The 26350-nt window shown below is 42.8% G+C and overlaps 1 protein-coding gene across 1 annotated transcript in view; it reads right to left on the bottom strand.

Moving 5' to 3' along the window:
• The window catches only part of LOC106570902 (anthrax toxin receptor 2), a 114543-nt gene that overhangs the window by 54645 nt on the left and 33548 nt on the right, over positions 1 to 26350 (bottom strand). The window contains exons 10-13 of the mRNA XM_045695384.1: positions 25506 to 25584; positions 24926 to 25021; positions 8471 to 8521; positions 1852 to 1950 (exon numbers count right to left, since the gene is read on the bottom strand). Coding sequence (XP_045551340.1) covers positions 1852 to 1950; positions 8471 to 8521; positions 24926 to 25021; positions 25506 to 25584 — 325 coding nt within the window. The remainder of the gene's footprint in view (positions 1 to 1851; positions 1951 to 8470; positions 8522 to 24925; positions 25022 to 25505; positions 25585 to 26350) is intronic.

Here is a 26350-nt window from a genome sequence, read left to right as displayed (position 1 = left end):
AACACACAACCCCAGAAGACTCTGCCTACCGCACACACACACACACACACACACACACACACACACACACACACACACACACACACACACACACACACACACACACACACACACACACACACACACGGCCCCAGAAGACTCGCTTTACACCCCTGATATCTGTGGCCGGCCCGGGCAGAGCTACAGTACAGCGAGGGGTTTGAGTTTGTTGTCATCTGGAACGTTTAACAAAAGACGTCCAGGCTGTTCCGTTCTGGGCACGTTGCTAGGTGACATTTCAGCACCAGATGACTACAGACCCACTGTGTCCGTGGTGATTCACACTCTGGGAACTACTTCTGAGTGATGGGCCTTACCGTAAACATGAACCAGCCAAGGCATAGCTAAAACTACACTACTGTTTAGTAATGTTGTTGAGGGAAGTTTAGTAATGTTGTTGAGGGAAGTCACCTGACTGCTTTAACATTACACTACTGTTTAGTAATGTTGTTGAGGGAAGTCACCTGACTGTTTTAACATTACACTACTGTTTAGTAATGTTGTTGAGGGAAGTCGACTGACCGTTTTAACATTACACTACTGTTTAGTAATGTTGTTGAGGGAAGTCACCTGACTGTTTTAACATTACACTACTGTTTAGTAATGTTGTTGAGGGAAGTCGACTGACCGTTTTAACATTACACTACTGTTTAGTAATGTTGTTGAGGGAAGTCGACTGACCGTTTTAACATTACACTACTGTTTAGTAATGTTGTTGAGGGAAGTCGACTGACCGTTTTAACATTACACTACTGTTTAGTAATGTTGTTGAGGGAAGTCGACTGACCGTTTTAACATTACACTACTGTTTAGTAATGTTGTTGAGGGAAGTCACCTGACCGTTTTAACATTACACTACTGTTTAGTAATGTTGTTGAGGGAAGTCGACTGACCGTTTTAACATTACACTACTGTTTAGTAATGTTGTTGAGGGAAGTCGACTGACCGTTTTAACATTACACTACTGTTTAGTAATGTTGTTGAGGGAAGTCGACTGACCGTTTTAACATTACACTACTGTTTAGTAATGTTGTTGAGGGAAGTCGACTGACCGTTTTAACATTACACTACTGTTTAGTAATGTTGTTGAGGGAAGTCGACTGACCGTTTTAACATTACACTACTGTTTAGTAATGTTGTTGAGGGAAGTCGACTGACCGTTTTAACATTACACTACTGTTTAGTAATGTTGTTGAGGGAAGTCGACTGACCGTTTTAACATTACACTACTGTTTAGTAATGTTGTTGAGGGAAGTCGACTGACCGTTTTAACATTACACTACTGTTTAGTAATGTTGTTGAGGGAAGTCGACTGACCGTTTTAACATTACACTACTGTTTAGTAATGTTGTTGAGGGAAGTCGACTGACCGTTTTAACATTACACTACTGTTTAGTAATGTTGTTGAGGGAAGTCGACTGACCGTTTTAACATTACACTACTGTTTAGTAATGTTGTTGAGGGAAGTCGACTGCAGCAAAACGAATGATGCACATTAGGCAGAGCAGAGATGGCTGAAATAAAACGACATCATCTCCATTGACTTCATCGTTCTTCTGAATCTCCATTAAAAGCACAGTTGTATCCAGCGGCAGGCTCTCCGTGTCAGAGAAACCAACCCACGATGTTAACAGATAAATAACCTAGACATATAGTACACACTACAACATGTGTCGTGAATGTTACGGGTCTCTTACTGTCCTCCAACCTGTGTCACTCTCAAGATGAATGCTAGTAAAGGGCACACACACAGCTAAGCAGCTAGTAATTCCACAATGGCTACATGACCAGCATAGTGTTTAGAGTGTAAACCTCCATGCGTTTGATCCCTCCTGCTCCTCTCCCTCCGTAGTACGAGGCGTCTACAGTCGCCCACTTCTTCTTGGGCAGGTGGTCGTCCTCCTCCGGCTCCTACGGGGATAACAAACACGTCATGAATGTCGGCGAACACACACACACACACACACACACACACACACACACACACAGGAAAAGCACGCACGCTCACGCCACACACAAATACAAAAACATAGATTTACACATATGAAAGCATGTGAATAGAATGTTGCTGAAAACATGGACTTAGAAGTCAATGGTGTAATGCTGGGTGGTGTAATGCTGGGTGGTGTAATGCTGGGTGGTGTAATGATGGGTGTTGAAATGCTGGGTGTCGAAATGCTGGGTGGTGTAATGCTGGGTGTTGAAATGCTGGGTGTTGAAATGCTGGGTGTTGAAATGCTGGGTGTTGTAATGCTGGGTGGTGTAATGCTGGGTGGTGTAATGCTGGGTGGTGTAATGCTGGGTGGTGTACTGCTGGGTGGTGTACTGCTGGGTGGTGTAATGCTGGGTGGTGTAATGCCGGGTGGTGTAATGCCGGGTGTTGTAATGCCGGGTGGTGTAATGCCGGGTGGTGTAATGCCGGGTGGTGTAATGCCGGGTGGTGTAATGCCGGGTGGTGTAATGCCGGGTGGTGTAATGCCGGGTGTTGAAATGCCGGGTGTTGAAATGCCGGGTGTTGAAATGCCGGGTGTTGAAATGCCGGGTGTTGTAATGATGGGTGTTGAAATGCTGGGTGGTGTAATGCTGGCTGCTGTGATGCTGGGTGGTGTGATGCTGGGTGGTGTAATGCTGGGTGGTGTAATGCTGGGTGGTGTAATGCTGGGTGGTGTAATGCTGGGTGTTGAAATGCTGGATGTCGTAATGCTGGGTGGTGTAATGATGGGTGTTGAAATGCTGGGTGTCGTAATGCTGGGTGTCGAAATGCTGGGTGTCGAAATGCTGGGTGTCGTAATGCTGGGTGTCGTAATGCTGGGTGTCGTAATGCTGGGTGTCGTAATGCTGGGTGTCGTAATGCTGGGTGTCGTAATGCTGGGTGTCGTAATGCTGGGTGGTGTAATGCTGGGTGGTGTAATGCTGGGTGTTGAAATGCTGGGTGTTGAAACGTTGGGTGGTGTAATGCTGGGTGGTGTAATGCTGGGTGGTGTAATGCTGGGTGGTGTAATGCTGGGTGGTGTAATTCTGGGTGGTGTAATTCTGGGTGGTGTAATGCTGGGTGGTGTAATGCTGGGTGATGTAATGCTGGGTGGTGTAATGCTGGATTATGAGGCATTAAATGTGAGCCTCCCAGTGGATATGATCTCAGCTAGTGTTGAAATGAGAGACTGATTTACTGCAGACCTCTCTGTGGATGATGAAAACCTGACTGAACTTTGGCTTGCGTCATCTATAGTTGGTAAGGACATCAGCTCCTACAAGAGCAGCAAGTAGAGTTTTTGATTCAATATTATCTGTTGGTATTGTCTAACTAGGGCAGTTGATTCAATAGTATTTGTTGGTATTGTCTTGTAGAACAGTTGATTCAGTAGTATTTATTGGTATTGTCTACCCAGGACAGTTGATTCAATAGTATTTATTGGTATTGTCTACCTAGGACAGTTGATTCAATAGTATTTGTTGGTATTGTCTACCTGGGACAGTTGATTCAGTAGTATCTGTTGGTATTGTCTTGAGGACAGTTGATTCAGTAGTATTTATTGGTACCGTCTACCCAGGACAGTTGATTCAATATTATTTGTTGGTATTGTCTTGTAGGACAGTTGATTCAGTAGTATTTATTGGTATTGTCTTGTAGGACAGTTGATTCAATAGTATTTGTTGGTATTGTCTTGTAGGGCAGTTGATTCAATAGTATTTATTGGTATTGTCTACCTAGGACAGTTGATTCAATAGTATTTGTTGGTATTGTCTACCTAGGACAGTTGATTCAATAGTATTTGTTGGTATTGTCTTGAGGACAGTTGATTCAGTAGTATTTATTGGTATTGTCTACCTAGGACAGTTGATTCAGTAGTATATGTTGGTATTGTCTTGAGGACAGTTGATTCAGTAGTATTTATTGGTATTGTCTTGTAGGACAGTTGATTCAGTAGTATATGTTGGTATTGTCTACCTAGGACAGTTGATTCAGTAGTATTTATTGGTATTGTCTTGTAGGACAGTTGATTCAGTAGTATTTATTGGTATTGTCTTGTAGGACAGTTGATTCAGTAGTATTTATTGGTATTGTCTTGTAGGACAGTTGATTCAGTAGTATCTGTTGGTATTGTCTACCTAGGACAGTTGATTCAGTAGTATCTGTTGGTATTGTCTACCTAGGACAGTTGATTCAGTAGTATCTGTTGGTATTGTCTACCTAGGACAGTTGATTCAGTAGTATCTGTTGGTATTGTCTACCTAGGACAGTTGATTCAGTAGTATCTGTTGGTATTGTCTACCTAGGACAGTTGATTCAGTAGTATTTATTGGTATTGTCTTGTAGGGGTTACTGCTGAAAAGGTCTTTCACCTCTGTGAGGCTATTAGTGCTAGTACTCCAGTCTCCCCTGTCTTCTCAGCGGCAGATGGAAGCGGCTGTAGTGTCAAGCAGCGGTGTTGTCACCAAAACGAAGACGTTCTACCAAGTTGTTCTGCTGAGTTGTTCTGCTGAGTTGTTCCAGGAATTAAATAGAGGAAGGCTTCACACCGCTCTCTCACTTCAGTATCTTAACCTGGTTCTTTTCAGATGATCTCATTTAGGTATTTCCTAGCTTTGGCAAGTATGTGTGTGTTTTTTTAATATCCCAGTTAGCTCATCTCCCTGTAGGTTTTACAGACGCTCCCCACCCCGTGGCTGCAACCCTTCTAATTTAGTGTACCCTGCGCACACAAACTATGTGGAATTCCTAGTCCAGGGTTGGAGTTGACAACTCCACGGTGCTTACCTACAGAGCAGTAAGGGGAACTTCCCCTCCTTACCTTCAGGCTATGCTCCATGACCATTTATAGTCAGGACAGTGGAGTCCATGCCCATCTATAGTCAGGACAGTGGAGTCCATGCCCATTTATAGTCAGGACATTGGAGTCCATGCCCATTTATAGTCAGGACAGTGGAGTCCATGCCCATTTATAGTCAGGACATTGGAGTCCATGCCCATCTATAGTCAGGACAGTGGAGTCCATGCCCATTTATAGTCAGGACACTGTAGTCCATGCCCATTTATAGTCAGGACACTGTAGTCCATGCCCATTTATAGTCAGGACATTGGAGTCCATGCCCATTTATAGTCAGGACAGTGGAGTCCATGCCCATTTATAGTCAGGACACTGTAGTCCATGCCCATCTATAGTCAGGACACTGTAGTCCATGCCCATCTATAGTCAGGACAGTGGAGTACATGCCCATCTATAGTCAGGACAGTGGAGTACATGCCCATCTATAGTCAGGACAGTGGAGTACATGCCCATCTATAGTCAGGACAGTGGAGTACATGCCAATCTATAGTCAGGACAGTGGAGCCCATGCCCATTTATAGTCAGAACAGTGGAGTACATGCCCATCTATAGTCAGGACAGTGGAGCCCATGCCAATTGTCATGACGTTGGCCTGGTGGTAGGTTCATGCCCCCCCCCCCATAAATACCTTTCTCCCTTCCCTCTCTCTCTGACTCTACTGAAGAACTCTTGAAGAGCCTTTGTTAAACATAGAGAGTCTGGGAACATCAAAAGGTGGGGGGAAAGGAACCATATTTCGGTAATCCAACCAGTAGAAAATATGCGTTGGTACTTAATGAATATGATGTCAGTTCGGTTGTCATCTGAGACATTATGACTGATGACAGGACGACATAAACTGTATCTGGGAAAGTCTACACATTCTAGTTATCAGATTCACATGGATTTGTTGTGCAATTTAAATGTTTAAATATGAAACTATTTGTGAAAAAATGAAATGTAATTTTAGCTTCCATATGAGAGAATTGGGTTTTCATACGGTTAGAGCTCTGCTCACTCAGTGGCCCGCCCATGTGAAGAGACATTGGTTATAAACTATGAAACATGCCCTTCTCTCCCCTCTTATATATAGCCCTTTACGAAAATATAACTTCCTGTTCTGATGACATTAGGGCGACAGTCCTATGTTGAAAGTGTTCAGATAATAAGCTGTTCCGGGTACATTAGGGCGAGAGCCCTATGTTAGAAGGACAAAGACCACCTACAGAACTAAGCCAACCTCAGCAAGATCCTAACAAAATTAGCATCGAATTTCAATGTGAAGGTGACGACCTCCATGCCGGAAGGATGAATTTCGACTATACCAGCCAGAATATAGCATGGCAACTTGGTGAACTCTTATTCACTCCAGAAGTGATACCTCCTAGCCGTTGAGTTAGCAGCGGCCGCTGTAAACGTGGGCTAGGAAAGGACGGACGACCTGTCCCGTCTACCACACAACGATGTTACTACAACATATCCAGTTTACCACCAGAGACACTCTTCAAAGGACAAGGAAGATCTCTGTTGGGCAACACGACCCAACACAATCTACCACCAACCTACCGAAGCGCAGCTCAGAGTAAATATTTATTGCATTCTCCTTTTTCAAATGGGTGGTAATTTAGAATGCATAAGATACTGTATTTATGACAGCATAGCTTCTCCCTTTGTTCCTCATTCTTCCCGGCTCTTTCACTCAAACCCAACCACCTTTCCTTTGTGTAACCAGCCGTCATGTCGACTTCGACCACCAGGGACGTTTTCTGTATGACATAATTTGCATTCTGTGTATATGTAATTCTGTGATTAGTTAGGTATTTAGTAAATAAATAATTAAACCAAATTTTGTATTGCTGATTCAACTTGTTAGCCAGGGTTCGTGAAGATAACCAATAATTCTACGATGTTCAGATGAGACTGAAATAAGGTGATGATTAATATTGACTGCTATTGATGTAAAAGATTACCAGGTCTTTAAGAGTTTATTCGGAAGATAACATCTCTATAAACATTATTTCGTGGTGCCCCGACTTTGTAGTTAATTACATTTACATGATAAGTTTAATCAGGTAATATTGTCATATCACTTAATCCGGCATAGCCAAAGACACAATCTATAGTCAGGACAGTGGAGTCCATGCCCATCCATAGTCAGGACAGTGGAGTCCATGCCCATCTATAGTCAGGACAGTGGAGTCCATGCCCATCTATAGTCAGGACAGTGGAGTCCATGCCCATCTATAGTCAGGACAGTGGAGTCCATGCCCATCCATAGTCAGGACAGTGGAGTCCATGCCCATCCATAGTCAGGACAGTGGAGTCCATGCCCATCCATAGTCAGGACAGTGGAGTCCATGCCCATCCATAGTCAGGACAGTGGAGTCCATGCCCATCTATAGTCAGGACAGTGGAGTCCATGCCCATTTATAGTCAGGACAGTGGAGTCCATGCCCATCTATAGTCAGGACAGTGGAGTCCATGCCCATTTATAGTCAGGACAGTGGAGTCCATGCCCATCTATAGTCAGGACAGTGGAGTCCATGCCCATCTATAGTCAGGGGAAATGTACTGTACTTGCTAAGATTGACACAATGTCCCACCTAGCTATCTATCACTCTAATTGATGAATGCTCTAATTGATGAATGCTCTAATTGGTGAATGCACTAATTGGTGAATGCACTAATTGGTGAATGTTCTATTTGATGAATGTTCGAATTGATGAATGCTCTAATTGGTGAATGCTCTAATTGGTGAATGCACTAATTGGTGAATGCACTAATTGGTGAATGCACTAATTGGTGAATGCACTAATTGGTGAATGCACTAATTGGTGAATGCACTAATTGGTGAATGCACTAATTGGTGAATGCACTAATTGGTGAATGCACTAATTGATGAATGCACTAATTGATGAATGCTCTAATTGATGAATGCTCTAATTGATGAATGCTCTAATTGATGAATGCACTAATTGATGAATGTTCTAATTGGTGAATGTTCTAATTGATGAATGCTCTAATTGGTGAATGTTCTAACTGGTGAATGCTCTAACTGGTGAATGCACTAATTGATAAATGCACTAATTGGTGAATGTTCTAATTGATGAATGTTCTAATTGTAAGCCACTCTTGATAAGAGCATCTATTAAATTACTAAAATGTAAAATGTTTGGTTGGTTGATGATGTTTAGAGGGAGTTCACAGGAACAGGCCTTTGTTGTTGTACTAGCTTTTCATATTTTGAACTTGATTTTTCTATAATATTATATAAACAAAACTATAATATTACAATCTCAAATGTAATATTATTATATTACATTTTAGATGTTTGTCTGTAAAGTAAAACCCTACAAGCACATGTATTACCACAGGGTGAAATGGATGAAAGGCTGACATGTTTTCAGGGCAAACACTGAGACATTGTTATTCTCTGAGTGTCTCCGTCTGAGGACCTGTTGAGTGATCTGACAGCACAAGAGAGTACTCAAATAAATGTGGCTGTATCCTACTGCATTGTGAAGTTGTGATGTCTGTCTGTGTGTGCGCGTGTGTGTGTGTGTATGTGTGTGTGTATCTATCTGTGTGTGCGAGTGTGAGTGTGTGTGTGTGTGTGTACTCACGGGTGGCGGAGGCCTTGACGGAGCAGGAGGAGGAGGAGGTGGTTTAATGACCTGAAACACAAACAGTAAGCTGTCAGGGCAGGACACACACAGATATACACACACACACACAGATATACACACACACACACACACACACACAGACACGCACACAGATACACACACAGATACACAGATACACACACACACACACACTCACACACACACACACACACACACACACGTCAGGTGATGACAGACATAGACAGGGCTAACACAGGTGACGCATGGCAGGTGACAGTGTCTCTGTCAGCAATATGCTTGTGCTGTGCTACGTGTGTGTGTGTGTGTGTGTGTGTGTGTGTGTGTGCGCGTGTGTGTGTCTGTGTGTATTATGTGCATGTGCGCAGGTGTGTTTGCATGTCATTTTTTACAGTGTCTGTCGCACAACATTTCTCTGTGTTTCATAATTTAGTTTAGTCAACAGCCAGCCTGTCACTCTGCTGACTACTGATAACGAGGTCCTTCCTGAAAACCAACACAGGGCCTCTGGTGCAAAATAATCACTCTGCTGACTACTGATAACGAGGTCCTTCCTGAGAACCAACACAGGGCCCCTGGTGCAAAATAATCACTCTGCTGACTACTGATAACGAGGTCCTTCCTGAGAACCAACACAGGGCCCCTGGTGCAAAATAATCACTCTGCTGACTACTGTAACGAGGTCCTTCCTGAGAACCAACACAGGGCCCCTGGTGCAAAATAATCACTCTGCTGACTACTGTAACGAGGTCCTTCCTGAGAACCAACACAGGGCCCCTGGTGCAAAATAATCACTCTGCTGACTACTGTAACGAGGTCCTTCCTGAAAACCAACACAGGGCCCCTGGTGCAAAATAATCACTCTGCTGACTACTGATAACGAGGTCCTTCCTGAAAACCAACACAGGGCCCCTGGTGCAAAATAATCACTCTGCTGACTACTGTAACAAGGTCCTTCCTGAAAACCAACACAGGGCCCCTGGTGCAAAATAATCACTCTGCTGACTACTGTAACGAGGTCCTTCCTGAAAACCAACACAGGGCCCCTGGTGCAAAATAATCACTCTGCTGACTACTGTAACGAGGTCCTTCCTGATAACCAACACAGGGCCCCTGGTGCAAAATAATCACTCTGCTGACTACTGATAACGAGGTCCTTCCTGAAAACCAACACAGGGCCCCTGGTGCAAAATAATCACTCTGCTGACTACTGTAACGAGGTCCTTCCTGAAAACCAACACAGGGCCCCTGGTGCAAAATAATACAGTAAAGAGACACTCCAAATTAACTAGTTGACAGGGGAGAGTCTTTGGGGTGAGCGCAGCTTCCTGTTTATCCCGGTTGCATCCCAAATGGCACACTATTCCCTACATAATGCATTACTTTAGACCAGGATCCAAATGGCACCCTCTTCTCTATATAGTGCACTAATTTAGACGAGAGCCCTATGACACCCTATTCCCTACATAGTGCACTACTTTTGAACAGAGCTCTATGATCCCTATGGGTCCTTGGTCAAAAGCAGTGCACTATATAGGTAATAGAGTGCCATTTGGGAAGCAGACCTGGTAATTAATTGGACAGGGTTCAGTGCTCCCAAGCAGCAATCCCCCAGTCAGAAAGTCCTAAAGAGGTAATTAACATCAATGAGAAGCAGAGAGGAGACGAAATAAGATAAGAGAAGAAAGAGAGGTGAGGAGGAGAAAGGAAGGGAAGAGGATAAAGAGATGAGAGGATAGGAGAGGATGAAGAGAGGGGAAAGAGATGAGAGGATAGGAGAGGAGGAAGAGAGAGGAGAGGAGAGGAAAGGAGAGGAGAGGAGAGGAGAGGAGAGGAGAGGAGAGGAGGAGAGGCTTGGAGAGGAGAGACGAGGAAAGGAGTTGAAAGGAAAAGAGAGGAGAGGAGCGAAGGAATTAAGATGAGAGAGCAGAGGTGAGGAGAGAAGAAAGAAAGAGGAGAGGAGAGAAGAAAGAGAGAGGAGAGGAGAGAGCAGAGGTGAGGAGAGAAGAAAGAGAGAGGAGAGGAGAGAAGAAAGAGAGAGGAGAGGAGAGAGCAGAGGTGAGGAGAGAAGAAAGAGAGAGGAGAGGAGAGGAGAGGAGAGGAGAGGAGAGGAGAGGAGAGGAGAGGAGAGGAGAGGGAGAGGAGAGGAGAGGAGAGGAGAGGAGTGGAGAGGAGAGGAGTGGAAAGGAAAAGTGAGGAGAGGAGAGAAGGAAGAGAGGAAAGGAGAGGAGAGGAGAAGAGGATAGGAGAGGATAGATAAGGAGAGGAGTGGAAAGGAAAAGAGAGGAGAGGAGAGAAGGAAGAGAGAGGACAGGAGAGAGGATAGGAGAGGAAAGACGAGGAGAGGAGTGGAAAGGAAAAGAGAGGAGAGGAGAGAAGGAAGAGCGGAGAGGAGAGAAGAGAGGAGAAGATAGAAGAGGAGAGGAGAGAAGGAAAGAGAGGATAGGAGAGGAGAGAGAGAGAGAAGTGAGGAAAGTGAAAGGAGAAGAGGAAGGGAGAGGAGAGGCGAAGATAGGAGAGGAGAGGAGAGACTTGAGGAGAGGAGAGGAGGGAAGAGAGAGGGGAAGATAGGACACTCACCGCACACAGACACAAACACACCCACACACTAAGACACATGTACACACACACACCTCCCATCCCAGAGTTGTGACTAGCAGACCTGTCCTGTCTGTATCAGTGGTTGTGACGACTGACTGACTAACAGACCTGTCCTGTCTGTATCAGTGGTTGTGATGACTGACTGACTAACAGACCTGTCCTGTCTGTATCAGTGGTTGTGATGACTGACTGACTAACAGACCTGTCATGTCTGTATCAGTGGTTGTGATGACTGACTGACTGACAGACCTGTCCTGTCCTGTCTGTATCAGTGGTTGTGATGACTGACTGACTGACTGACTGACTAACAGACCTGTCCTGTCTGTATCAGTGGTTGTGATGACTGACTAACAGACCTGTCCTGTCTGTATCAGTGGTTGTGACGACTGACTGACTAACAGACCTGTCCTGTCTGTATCAGTGGTTGTGATGACTGACTGACTGACTAACAGACCTGTCCTGTCTGTATCAGTGGTTGTGACGACTGACTGACTAACAGACCTGTCCTGTCTGTATCAGTGGTTGTGACTTCTGAGTGACTAACAGACCTGTCCTGTCTGTATCAGTGGTTGTGACGACTGACTGACTAACAGACCTGTCCTGTCTGTATCAGTGGTTGTGATGACTGACTGACTGACTAACAGATCCTGTCCTGTCTGTATCAGTGGTTGTGACGACTGACTGACTAACAGATCCTGTCCTGTCTGTATCAGTGGTTGTGACGACTGACTGACTAACAGACCTGTCCTGTCTGTATCAGTGGTTGTGACGACTGACTGACTAACAGACCTGTCCTGTCTGTATCAGTGGTTGTGACGACTGACTGACTAACAGACCTGTCCTGTCTGTATCAGTGGTTGTGACGACTGACTGACTAACAGACCTGTCCTGTCTGTATCAGTGGTTGTGACGATTGAGTGACTAACAGACCTGTCCTGTCTGTATCAGTGGTTGTGACGACTGACTGACTAACAGACCTGTCCTGTCTGTATCAGTGGTTGTGATGACTGACTGACTAACAGACCTGTCCTGTCTGTATCAGTGGTTGTGATGACTGACTAACAGACCTGTCCTGTCTGTGACAGTGGTTGTGACATGACTACTCCGGTACAGTTATATGCAGCTAATGTACTGTTGTCATTATATTAATGACAAAATAATAAATTAGGGTTAATTAAATGCTCTTTGACTCAAATCCAGTCATGTCTGTGAGTTTGTCTATCTTCCTGTCTGTCTGTCTGTCTGTCAGCTCTACTCTACACTGTTCAGTGATTAACGTCATTTTAGGCAGACCGTACGTTGGCGGATTAGCTCCTTTTATTAAGTAATTATGCAGCAGATTTCCAGGACATATTGTGGGATAAATAAAGCATTATACAAATGACTGTGGATCTGCTGTTACAGGACGTGGCTGGTAGTTCTGTAACTACCAGACAAACAGATGTGGCCAGGGAGCGGACGCTAACAGCAAGCGTAGCGGAAGCATGCGGTGCTCGGCACAGTAATTCATAAACTAGCTATGTCTCTGGTTACTTAACCATCTGGTGTGCGTGTGTGTGTGTGTGTGTTGCTGGATTTTAGTGTATGGGGGATCCTAATGAATACTAAATACTTCACCATCTGACATTCAGCCTGATCAGGCCCAAAGCTGTAACACCAACACCGGGTTCCCTTGACCAATCACAGCCACACACGGCATCATAACCATATAGCCCTCTCTGTCAATTGTCCAATTGGAGTTGCTATTAGTAATCCCATTCATTTTACCCCCATTTTAAACCCTCCCATGTTGAGTCAAGCTGTTTAAACCCTCCATGTTGAGTCAAGCTGTTTAAACCCTCCCATGTTGAGTCAAGCTGTTTAAAACCCTCCCATGTTGAGTCAAGCTGTTTAAAACCCTCCATGTTGAGTCAAGCTGTTTAAAACCCTCCCATGTTGAGTCAAGCTGTTTAAACCCTCCATGTTGAGTCAAGCTGTTTAAACCCTCCATGTTGAGTCAAGCTGTTTAAACCCTCCCATGTTGAGTCAAGCTGTTTAAACCCTCCATGTTGAGTCAAGCTGTTTAAAACCCTCCCATGTTGAGTCAAGCTGTTTAAAACCCTCCCATGTTGAGTCAAGCTGTTTAAAACCCTCCATGTTGAGTCAAGCTGTTTAAAACCCTCCCATGTTGAGTCAAGCTGTTTAAACCCTCCATGTTGAGTCAAGCTGTTTAAACCCTCCATGTTGAGTCAAGCTGTTTAAAACCCTCCCATGTTGAGTCAAGCTGTTTAAACCCTCCCATGTTGAGTCAAGCTGTTTAAACCCTCCATGTTGAGTCAAGCTGTTTAAAACCCTCCATGTTGAGTCAAGCTGTTTAAACCCTCCATGTTGAGTCAAGCTGTTTAAACCCTCCATGTTGAGTCAAGCTGTTTAAAACCCTCCCATGTTGAGTCAAGCTGTTTAAACCCTCCCATGTTGAGTCAAGCTGTTTAAACCCTCCATGTTGAGTCAAGCTGTTTAAAACCCTCCATGTTGAGTCAAGCTGTTTAAACCCTCCATGTTGAGTCAAGCTGTTTAAACCCTCCATGTTGAGTCAAGCTGTTTAAAACCCTCCATGTTGAGTCAAGCTGTTTCAGCAGCTTATCCTGGCATATGCAGTAGCAGGTAGCATATTTGCAAATTATAAATGATGCACTTCATTATGGACAAATTAAACCTATTTGAGAGAAATGCTGAAGGTAATGATTTTAAGGGATGTTCACATAGCCAGCAATTACACATAATGGGATTCCATTTAGGATCTACTGTACACATTAAAGTTTAGCACGATCTGACAGGAAATATTGAATAACACATAATAACACGAGGTGAAAGACAGGTCGAGGGCATAGCAGGACAGAAACTATTCAACCCTCTTTCCCAGTAGAACCCTGTTCCTGAGTGAAAACATCAGCCTATTCTCTCACTCGTCATCAATGTAATAGAAGACAGAAAGCTTTTATTGTGCTCCCTGTCTTTAAGCCCACCACAACACACATACATACCTGTATGACAAACTGATTAAAACAACACATTCAGGGGAGAGTGGTAGTTCACATCAGGGTAGGAGTAGGGGGTAGTTCATATCAGGGTAAGAGGAGTGGGTAATTCATATCAGGGTAGGAGAGGGGGTAGTTCATATCATGTAGGAGGAGTTGGTAGTTCATATCAGGGTAGTTGGAGTTGGTAGTTCATATCAGGGTAGTTGGAGGGGGTAGTTGATATCAGGGTAGTTGGAGGGGGTAGTTCATATCAGGGAAAGAGGAGGGGGTAGTTCATATCAAGGTAGGAGAGGGGGTAGTTCATATCAGGGTAGGATAGGGGTAGTTCACATCAGGGTAGGAGATGGGGTAGTTCATATCCGGGTAGGACAAGGGGGTAGTTCATATCTGGGTAGGAGAGGGGGTAGTTCATATCAGGGTAGGAGAGGGGTATTTCACATCAGGGTAGGACAGGGGTATTTCTCATCAGGGTAGGACAGGGGGTATTTCATATCAGGGTAGTTGGAGGGGGTAATTCATATCAGGGAAAGAGGAGGGGGTAGTTCTATCAGGGTAGGAGAGGGGGTAGTTCCAATCAGGGTAGGAGGAGGGGGTAGTTCATATCAGGGTAGGGAGGAGGGGTGTAGCTCAATCACGGTTTAAGGGAGGGGTGTAGTTCAATGGGGTAGGAGGGAGGGGTGTAGCTCAATCAGGGTAGAAGGGAGGGGCGTAGTTCCTATCAGGGTAGGGAGGAGGGGTGTAGCTCAATCAGGGTTTAAGGGAGGGGTGTAGCTCAATCAGGGTAGGAAGGAGGGGTGTAGCTCAATCAGGGTAGAAAGGAGGGGTGGAGCTCAATCAGGGTAGAAGGAATGGGTGTAGTTCTGTGTGTTTACTTAATATAAACATAAATAAAGGCTTAATTCACCACCACAGTTTACATGACCGCGTGCCCGGCAAGGTTCAATGTGGGAAAGAGAGTGTGTGTGGTGTGTGTGTGTGTGTGTGTGTGTGTGTGTGTGTGTGTGTGTGTGTGTGTGTGTGTGTGTGTGTGTGTGTGTGATCCTGTCCTCATCCCAACCTATCCTCACCGCCTCATCCTGACTGCTGTAACTCTGAAACCAGCTGAAACCTGACAGACTGGGCTACCCCTTTCCCCTCTCCCTCTACCCCTTTCCCCTCTCCCTCTCCCTCTCCCCCTTTCCCATCTCCTCCTCTCTTCTCTTCCTCTACCCCTTTCCCCTCTCCCTCTCCCTCTCCCCCTTTCCCATCTCCTCCTCTCTTCTCTTCCTCTACCCCTTTCCCCTCTCCCTCTCCCATCTCCTCCTCTCTTCTCTTCCTCTACCCCTTTCCCCTCTCCCTCTCCCACTCCCCCTTTCCCCTCTACTCCTCTCTTCCTCTCCCCTCTCCTCCTCTACCCCTTCCTCCTCTCCCTCTCCCCAGGTCCCTGATGGAGAGCAGCAGCAGTTCCAACACCAAGACAAACACATCCCCAGCCAGACATGCTGCAGGGGCTTTACATTGCAATGTCTTTGTTGGTTTTCCAAAATATGCTCCCATCTCATCCTGGACGAAGAGAGGTGACGCATATTATTATTATATTATTATTGGCAGTATTATTTATTATTTGGAGGCTGCTGCTGGTGATACTGTTAGTGATGGTGATGGCGTTGGCAATGGTGATGGTGTTGGTGATGCTGATACTGATGGTGTTGGTGATGGTGTTGGTGATACTAATGGTGTTGGTGATGGTGTTTGTGATGGTGTTGGTGATACTAATGGTGTTGGTGATGGTGTTTGTGATGGTGTTGGTGATACTAATGGTGTTGGTGATGGTGTTTGTGATGGTGTTGGTGATACTAATGGTGTTGGTGATGGTGTTTGTGATGGTGTTGGTGATACTAATGGTGTTGGTGATGGTGTTTGTGATGGTGTTGGTGATACTAATGGTGTTGGTGATGGTGTTTGTGATGGTGTTGGTGATACTAATGGTGTTGGTGATGGTGTTTGTGATGGTGTTGGTGATACTGATGGTGTTGGTGTTTGTGATGGTGTTGGTGATACTGATGGTGTTGGTGTTTGTGATGGTGTTGGTGATACTGATGGTGTTGGTGTTTGTGATGGTGTTGGTGTTTGTGATGGTGTTGGTGATGGTGTTGGTGATGGTGTTACTGATGGTGTTGGTCACGGTGTTGGTGATGGTGTTGGTGATTGGTGGTGGTTTTGGTGTTGGTTTTGGCGATGGTTTGTTGATTGGTGATGGTGATGGTATTGTGATGGTGTTGGTATTGGTCATGGTGATGGTTTTGGTGTTGGTGATTCGTGATGGTGATACTGATGGTGATGGTATGGTGATGGTTTTGGTGATGGTTTGTTGATTGGTGATGGTATTGGTGATGGTGTTGGTATTGATGATTCGTGATAGTGATACTGATGGTATGGTGATGGTATTGGTGATGATGATGGTATTGGTGATGGTGTTGGTTGTGGTGTTGGTGATGGTATGATGATGGTATTGGTGTTGCTGATGGTGTTGGTATTGGTGATGATGATGGTATTGGTGATGGTATTGGTGTTGCTGTTGGTGATGGTCATGGTGATGGTTTTGGTGTTGGTAATGGTCATGGTGATGGTTTTGGTGTTGGTATTGGTGATGGTATTGGTGATGGTGATTGTGATTGTGATGGTTTTGGTGGTGATTGTGATGGTTTTGGTGGTGATTGTGATGTTTAGGTGTTGGTGATGGTGTTGGTGATTGTATCGGTGATGGTGTTGGTATTGGTGATGGTATTGGTGAAGGTATTGGTGATGGTGATTGTGATGGTTTTGGTTTTGGTGATGGTATTGGTGATTGGTGATGGTATTGGTGATGGTTTTGGTGATGGTTTTGGTGATGGTATTGGTGATGGTATTGGTGATGGTTTTGGTGATGGTTTTGGTGATGGTATTGGTGATTGGTGATGGTATTGGTGATTGGTGATGGTATTGGTGATGGTATTGGTGATTGGTGATGGTATTAGTGATGGTTTTGGTGATGGTATATTTCTGTTTGTCAGAGTTCCCATATAGAAGAGGGGGACAGAAGGGGTCTAAGGACATACCATCTGTAGGCATTATATATGTCCTGAAACCATCATCTGGAAACTGTGGACTTTTCTAAATGGAGAGAGGAAGATGTGGAATGGGTTGCGGGAGGGGGGGATTGATATGCTGTTGACAAAGCACTGAGAATCCATGAGCTTCCATAAAAACATATTGAAACTCCTCACAAAAGGATGAAAATATGATATATGATGTACAAAAAAGGTTTGGTGTGAACAAAGGCTATGAAACTTAATATATTTAATATCAACCGAACAAACCATCATAATATGAAGCACGAGAAGGGGAATAGAAAAATCCGCGCCAAAAAAAAAAAAAACAAGGAGAAGTGCTTCCTGGAAGAGCAGAGCCACACCACACTAAACAGGCTCTACTGTTTCCAGATACAGGATGTGGTAAAGTTCTCAGATTTAAATAGAACACATATATCTATCGCTATGGTTACTACTCTCTGTTCCCTTCCTGTTCGAGCGTCTTCCTCTGTGGTGCTGTGCAGCTCTTTGCAGGCAGTATGAGGTCAAACGGGGGTGAAGAAGAGTTTAACAGTGGAGCTGGCTGCCTGCCAATACCAACCACCTCACCTCAGCTGAGCTCTTGAACAATGTGGAGACCGCAGAGCATGGCTGGCACGAGCACAACCATTCATGACTGGCTTGTCCGTGATGGTTGAGTTTACCTGGCATCATCCCACAGGGAGGGAAGGCCTGATGCTGGGGCATGGTTATAGTAATGGCTTTTGGCTAAGGGTTTGACTGGGTTGGCATATCTTTACTACACGGATCGTTTCCAGAGCCAGACAGGTTCTGTGTTTACGCTGTCATGTAACCTTTATATATACAGTTCATTCTCATTGATATACAATCCTCTGTTGAAACAGAGACTTGTAGTTAAGAGGGACATTAGGGTTTTACAGTGATTGTTTAAGTTGCTTACAGTATATTCTGCAGCTTGCTGACACAGGAAGGGCACATTGAGGAGTATATTAAAGATTACACGGAGACAACTTCCAGAGTAAAGAAGTATTTTAGTAGCGTCATTCACTTACTCAACAAATTGGCGCATGACAAAACATTTCAATTATGTTCTGTGTTTTATAATACAAATGAACCACCAGGGCAGGACCATTTCTGTATGTTGAAATTGTGTAAATGAATCCCAGGGCAGGACCGGCAGGTAGCCTAGTGGTTAGAGGGTTGGACTAGTAAGTTGCGATATCGAATCCCCGAGCTGACTAGGTAAAAAAAAAAAAAATCTGTCGTTCTGCCCCTGAACAATGCAGTTAACCCACTGTTCCTGGGCTGTCCTTGAAAATAAGAATTTGTTCTTAACTGACTTGCCTAGATAAATATAAATGAAAACATATCTGTATGTTATAAATGTATAAATGAACCACCAGGGCAGGAACATCTCTGTATGTTATAAATGTATAAATGAACCACCAGGGTAGGAACATCTCTGCATGTTATAAATGTATAAATGAACCACCAGGGCAGGAACATCTCTGTATGTTATAAATGAACCACCAGGGTAGGAACATCTCTGTATGTTATAAATGTATAAATGAACCACCAGGGCAGGAACATCTCTGTATGTTATAAATGTATAAATGAACCACCAGGGCAGGAACATCTCTGTATGTTATAAATGTATAAATGAACCCCAGGGCAGGAACATCTCTGTATGTTATAAATGAACCACCAGGGCAGGAACATCTCTGTATGTTATAAATGTATAAATGAACCACCAGGGTAGGAACATCTCTGTATGTTATAAATGTATAAATGAACCCCAGGGCAGGAACATCTCTGTATGTTATAAATGAACCCCAGGGCAGGAACATCTCTGTATGTTATAAATGTATAAATGAACCACCAGGGCAGGAACATCTCTGTATGTTATAAATGTATAAATGAACCACCAGGGTAGGAACATCTCTGTATGTTATAAATGTATAAATGAACCACCAGGGTAGGAACATCTCTGTATGTTATAAATGTATAAATGAACCACCAGGGCAGGAACATATCTGTATGTTATAAATGTATAAATGAACCCCAGGGCAGGAACATCTCTGTATGTTATAAATGTATAAATGAACCCCAGGGCAGGAACATATCTGTATGTTATAAATGTATAAATGAACCACCAGGGTAGGAACATCTCTGTATGTTATAAATGTATAAATTAACCACCAGGGCAGGAACATCTCTGTATGTTATAAATGTATAAATGAACCACCAGGGTAGGAACATCTCTGTATGTTATAAATGTATAAACGAACCACCAGGGCAGGAACATCTCTGTATGTTATAAATGTATAAATGAACCACCAGGGCAGGAACATCTCTGTATGTTATAAATGTATAAATGAACCACCAGGGTAGGAACATCTCTGTATGTTATAAATGTATAAATGAACCACCAGGGCAGGACCATCTCTGTATGTTATAAATGTATAAATGAACCACCAGGGCAGGAACATCTCTGTATGTTATAAATGTATAAATGAACCACCAGGGCAGGAACATCTCTGTATGTTATAAATGTATAAATGAACCACCAGGGTAGGAACATCTCTGTATGTTATAAATGTATAAATGAACCACCAGGGCAGGAACATCTCTGTATGTTATAAATGGACCACCAGGGTAGGAACATCTCTGTATGTTATAAATGTATAAATGAACAACCAGGGCAGGAACATCTCTGTATGTTATAAATGTATAAATGAACCACCAGGGCAGGAACATCTCTATGTTATAAATGTATAAATGAACCACCAGGGCAGGAACATCTCTGTATGTTATAAATGTATAAATGAACCACCAGGGTAGGAACATCTCTGTATGTTATAAATGTATAAATGAACCACCAGGGCAGGAACATCTCTGTATGTTATAAATGTATAAATGAACCACCAGGGTAGGAACATCTCTGTATGTTATAAATGTATAAATGAACCACCAGGGCAGGAACATCTCTGTATGTTATAAATGTATAAATGAACCACCAGGGCAGGAACATATCTGTATGTTATAAATGTATAAATGAACCACCAGGGCAGGAACATCTCTGTATGTTATAAATGTATAAATGAACCACCAGGGTAGGAACATCTCTGTATGTTATAAATGTATAAATGAACCACCAGGGCAGGAACATCTCTGTATGTTATAAATGTATAAATGAACCACCAGGGCAGGAACATCTCTGTATGTTATAAATGTATAAATGAACCCCAGGGCAGGAACATCTCTGTATGTTATAAATGTATAAATGAACCACCAGGGTAGGAACATCTCTGTATGTTATAAATGTATAAATTAACCCCAGGGCAGGAACATCTCTGTATGTTATAAATGTATAAATGAACCACCAGGGCAGGAACATCTCTGTATGTTATAAATGTATAAATGAACCACCAGGGCAGGAACATCTCTGTATGTTATAAATGTATAAATGAACCACCAGGGTAGGAACATCTCTGTATGTTATAAATGTATAAATGAACCACCAGGGCAGGAACATCTCTGTATGTTATAAATGAACCACCAGGGCAGGAACATCTCTGTATGTTATAAATGAACCACCAGGGTAGGACCATCTCTGTATGTTATAAATGTATAAATGAACCACCAGGGCAGGACCATCTCTGTATGTTATAAATGTATAAATGAACCACCAGGGCAGGAACATCTCTGTATGTTATAAATGTATAAATGAACCACCAGGGCAGGAACATCTCTGTATGTTATAAATGAACCACCAGGGCAGGAACATCTCTGTATGTTATAAATGTATAAATGAACCACCAGGGCAGGAACATCTCTGTATGTTATAAATGTATAAATGAACCCCAGGGCAGGAACATCTCTGTATGTTATAAATGTATAAATGAACCACCAGGGTAGGAACATCTCTGTATGTTATAAATGTATAAATGAACCCCAGGGCAGGAACATCTCTGTATGTTATAAATGTATAAATGAACCACCAGGGCAGGAACATCTCTGTATGTTATAAATGTATAAATGAACCACCAGGGCAGGAACATCTCTGTATGTTATAAATGAACCACCAGGGCAGGAACATCTCTGTATGTTATAAATGTATAAATGAACCACCAGGGCAGGAACATCTCTGTATGTTATAAATGAACCACCAGGGCAGGAACATCTCTGTATGTTATAAATGTATAAATGAACCACCAGGGTAGGAACATCTCTGTATGTTATAAATGTATAAATGAACCACCAGGGTAGGAACATCTCTGTATGTTATAAATGTATAAATGAACCACCAGGGCAGGAACATCTCTGTATGTTATAAATGTATAAATGAACCACCAGGGCAGGAACATCTCTGTATGTTATAAATGTATAAATTAACCACCAGGGTAGGAACATCTCTGTATGTTATAAATGTATAAATTAACCACCAGGGCAGGAACATCTCTGTATGTTATAAATGTATAAATTAACCACCAGGGCAGGAACATCTCTGTATGTTATAAATGTATAAATTAACCACCAGGGCAGGAACATCTCTGTATGTTATAAATGTATAAATGAACCACCAGGGTAGGAACATCTCTGTATGTTATAAATGTATAAATGAACCACCAGGGCAGGAACATCTCTGTATGTTATAAATGTATAAATGAACCACCAGGGCAGGAACATCTCTGTATGTTATAAATGAACCACCAGGGCAGGAACATCTCTGTATGTTATAAATGTATAAATGAACCACCAGGGTAGGAACATCTCTGTATGTTATAAATGTATAAATGAACCACCAGGGCAGGAACATCTCTGTATGTTATAAATGAACCACCAGGGTAGGAACATCTCTGTATGTTATAAATGTATAAATGAACCACCAGGGTAGGAACATCTCTGTATGTTATAAATGAACCACCAGGGCAGGAACATCTCTGTATGTTATAAATGTATAAATGAACCCCCAGGGCAGGAACATCTCTGTATGTTATAAATGTATAAATGAACCACCAGGGCAGGAACATCTCTGTATGTTATAAATGTATAAATGAACCACCAGGGCAGGAACATCTCTGTATGTTATAAATGGACCACCAGGGTAGGAACATCTCTGTATGTTATAAATGTATAAATGAACCCCAGGGCAGGAACATCTCTGTATGTTATAAATGGACCACCAGGGCAGGAACATCTCTGTATGTTATAAATGTATAAATGAACCCCCAGGGCAGGAACATCTCTGTATGTTATAAATGTATAAATGAACCACCAGGGCAGGAACATCTCTGTATGTTATAAATGTATAAATGAACCACCAGGGCAGGAACATCTCTGTATGTTATAAATGAACCACCAGGGTAGGAACATCTCTGTATGTTATAAATGTATAAATGAACCACCAGGGTAGGAACATCTCTGTATGTTATAAATGGACCACCAGGGCAGGAACATCTCTGTATGTTATAAATGTATAAATGAACCCCCAGGGCAGGAACATCTCTGTATGTTATAAATGTATAAATGAACCACCAGGGTAGGAACATCTCTGTATGTTATAAATGAACCACCAGGGCAGGAACATATCTGTATGTTATAAATGAACCACCAGGGCAGGAACATCTCTGTATGTTATAAATGAACCACCAGGGTAGGAACATCTCTGTATGTTATAAATGTATAAATGAACCCCCAGGGCAGGAACATCTCTGTATGTTATAAATGTATAAATGAACCACCAGGGCAGGAACATCTCTGTATGTTATAAATGTATAAATGAACCACCAGGGTAGGAACATCTCTGTATGTTATAAATGTATAAATGAACCACCAGGGCAGGAACATCTCTGTATGTTATAAATGTATAAATGAACCACCAGGGCAGGAACATCTCTGTATGTTATAAATGAACCACCAGGGTAGGAACATCTCTGTATGTTATAAATGTATAAATGAACCACCAGGGCAGGAACATCTCTGTATGTTATAAATGTATAAATGAACCACCAGGGCAGGAACATCTCTGTATGTTATAAATGTATAAATGAACCACCAGGGCAGGAACATCTCTGTATGTTATAAATGTATAAATGAACCACCAGGGCAGGAACATCTCTGTATGTTATAAATGTATAAATGAACCACCAGGGCAGGAACATCTCTGTATGTTATAAATGTATAAATGAACCACCAGGGCAGGAACATCTCTGTATGTTATAAATGTATAAATGAACCACCAGGGCAGGAACATCTCTGTATGTTATAAATGTATAAATGAACCACCAGGGCAGGAACATCTCTGTATGTTATAAATGAACCACCAGGGCAGGAACATCTCTGTATGTTATAAATGAACCACCAGGGCAGGAACATCTCTGTATGTTATAAATGAACCACCAGGGCAGGAACATCTCTGTATGTTATAAATGAACCACCAGGGCAGGAACATCTCTGTATGTTATAAATGTATAAATGAACTCCCAGGGCAGGAACATCTCTGTATGTTATAAATGTATAAATGAACCACCAGGGTAGGAACATCTCTGTATGTTATAAATGTATAAATGAACCACCAGGGCAGGAACATCTCTGTATGTTATAAATGAACCCCAGGGCAGGAACATCTCTGTATGTTATAAATGTATAAATGAACCACCAGGGCAGGAACATCTCTGTATGTTATAAATGTATAAATGAACCACCAGGGCAGGAACATCTCTGTATGTTATAAATGTATAAATGAACCACCAGGGCAGGAACATCTCTGTATGTTATAAATGTATAAATGAACCACCAGGGCAGGAACATCTCTGTATGTTATAAATGTATAAATGAACCACCAGGGCAGGAACATCTCTGTATGTTATAAATGTATAAATGAACCACCAGGGCAGGAACATCTCTGTATGTTATAAATGTATAAATGAACCACCAGGGCAGGAACATATCTGTATGTTATAAATGTATAAATGAACCACCAGGGCAGGAACATCTCTGTATGTTATAAATGTATAAATGAACCACCAGGGCAGGAACATCTCTGTATGTTATAAATGTATAAACGAACCACCAGGGCAGGAACATCTCTGTATGTTATAAATGTATAAATGAACCACCAGGGCAGGAACATCTCTGTATGTTATAAATGTATAAATGAACCCCAGGGCAGGAACATCTCTGTATGTTATAAATGTATAAATGAACCACCAGGGCAGGAACATCTCTGTATGTTATAAATGTATAAATGAACCCCAGGGTAGGAACATCTCTGTATGTTATAAATGTATAAATGAACCACCAGGGTAGGAACATCTCTGTATGTTATAAATGTATAAATGAACCACCAGGGTAGGAACATCTCTGTATGTTATAAATGTATAAATGAACCACCAGGGTAGGAACATCTCTGTATGTTATAAATGTATAAATGAACCACCAGGGCAGGAACATCTCTGTATGTTATAAATGAACCCCAGGGCAGGAACATCTCTGTATGTTATAAATGTATAAATGAACCACCAGGGCAGGAACATATCTGTATGTTATAAATGTATAAATGAACCACCAGGGCAGGAACATCTCTGTATGTTATAAATGTATAAATGAACCACCAGGGCAGGAACATCTCTGTATGTTATAAATGTATAAATGAACCACCAGGGCAGGAACATCTCTGTATGTTATAAATGTGTCAGTGTTTTATCTTATTATATTATAGACCGCATTGTAAGACTCACCACAGTGCAGCACAGAGGCCAGAACCACCACGCGGCCGCTAACGCTGCCAGTAACAACAGCAGCAGGAACACTATGGCCACAGCCAAGCCGTCCGACTGACACAGGAAGAGAAAAATACACGTTAGACCAATCTGAGGTCATATGTTAGACCGAATAGACCAGTCAGAGGTCATATGTCAGACCGAATAGACCAATCAGAGGTCATATGTTAGACCGAATAGACCAATCAGAGGTCATATGTTAAGACATACGTCATACAATAGACTGATAAGACCAGTCAGAGGTATGCACATAGGGACCCGTGTGGCTCAGTTTGTAACACAAGGTGTAGATAAATATAGACTGTATTACTTTCCCCTTTTATTAACAGATTTACATTTTAGTCATTTAGCAGACACTCTTATCCAGAGCAACTTACAGTAGTGAATGCATACATTTCATGCATTTTTTTTTGTACTGGCCCCCCGTGGGAATCGAACCCACAACCCTGGCGTTGCACACACCACACTGGCGTTGCAAACACCATGCTCTACCAACTGAGCCACAGGGAAGACAGATATTGGACAATGTAAAGCTCACACATGTTGTGGCGTAGATGGTGAAGGCACTAAGGATGAAGGACTTTCCATGGTTCAGACTTATCAGGACATCCATGGACCTAGAAAGACAAGCACAACACACACTGTTTAACACCACAATAGCCCTGAATGGGGGGGGGGGGGGGCCTGTGTATGACTTATTTTTCACGAGGGGAACGAGTTCAAAATGGCGCAATTAAAACCCTAATGATGAACGGCAGAGCTATTTCCGTATGTCCATTATGCCAGATCCAATTACCATGTCTTTAAGCAGGAAACGGAACGACTGAAACGCCTGAAATCCCCCCCCAACCCCAAAATTAAGAAATATGTAAAACACTGTCTATTGTCTGGTCTGATTGTTCGCCTGGCTGTGTGTGTGGGGGATGAAGGTATGTGTGTGTTTTCTCTGTGCAGTTGGTTTCGCCCTGGGCTCTGCCTTGGGCCTTCTATTCTCCTGCGGCTCCAACAGATGAGCTGCCGCCTGACTATCTGTCCTACTGTCCGCTAGTATGGTACTGGAATTTAAATCGCCTGACCCCCCCCTTATTCAATCTTTATATTTCCTTTCCTATTTCCACACTCACTACTTAAATGATGGATGTATGTCCATTTAAAAAATAAAAAAAACTACGTCTCATGTTTTTTGTTCCTGTCCACTTGGCTTTGACTGGTGTTGTGAAACACATTTAGGAGGGGCCGTGTCTGTGACTTGGCTTTGACTGGTATTGTGGAACTCATTTAGGAGGGGCCGTGTCTGTGACTTGGCTTTAGAAGAAATAGAGAAAGAAGACAAAGAGAAGGTCCACTCTCTTAGAATTAATAATATGATTTAAGCCATGGACA

Source organism: Salmo salar, chromosome ssa15 (assembly GCF_905237065.1).
Source record: "Salmo salar chromosome ssa15, Ssal_v3.1, whole genome shotgun sequence".
NCBI classification, from domain to species: Eukaryota; Metazoa; Chordata; class Actinopteri; order Salmoniformes; family Salmonidae; genus Salmo; species Salmo salar.
This window is presented reverse-complemented; position numbering and strand designations above follow the sequence as displayed.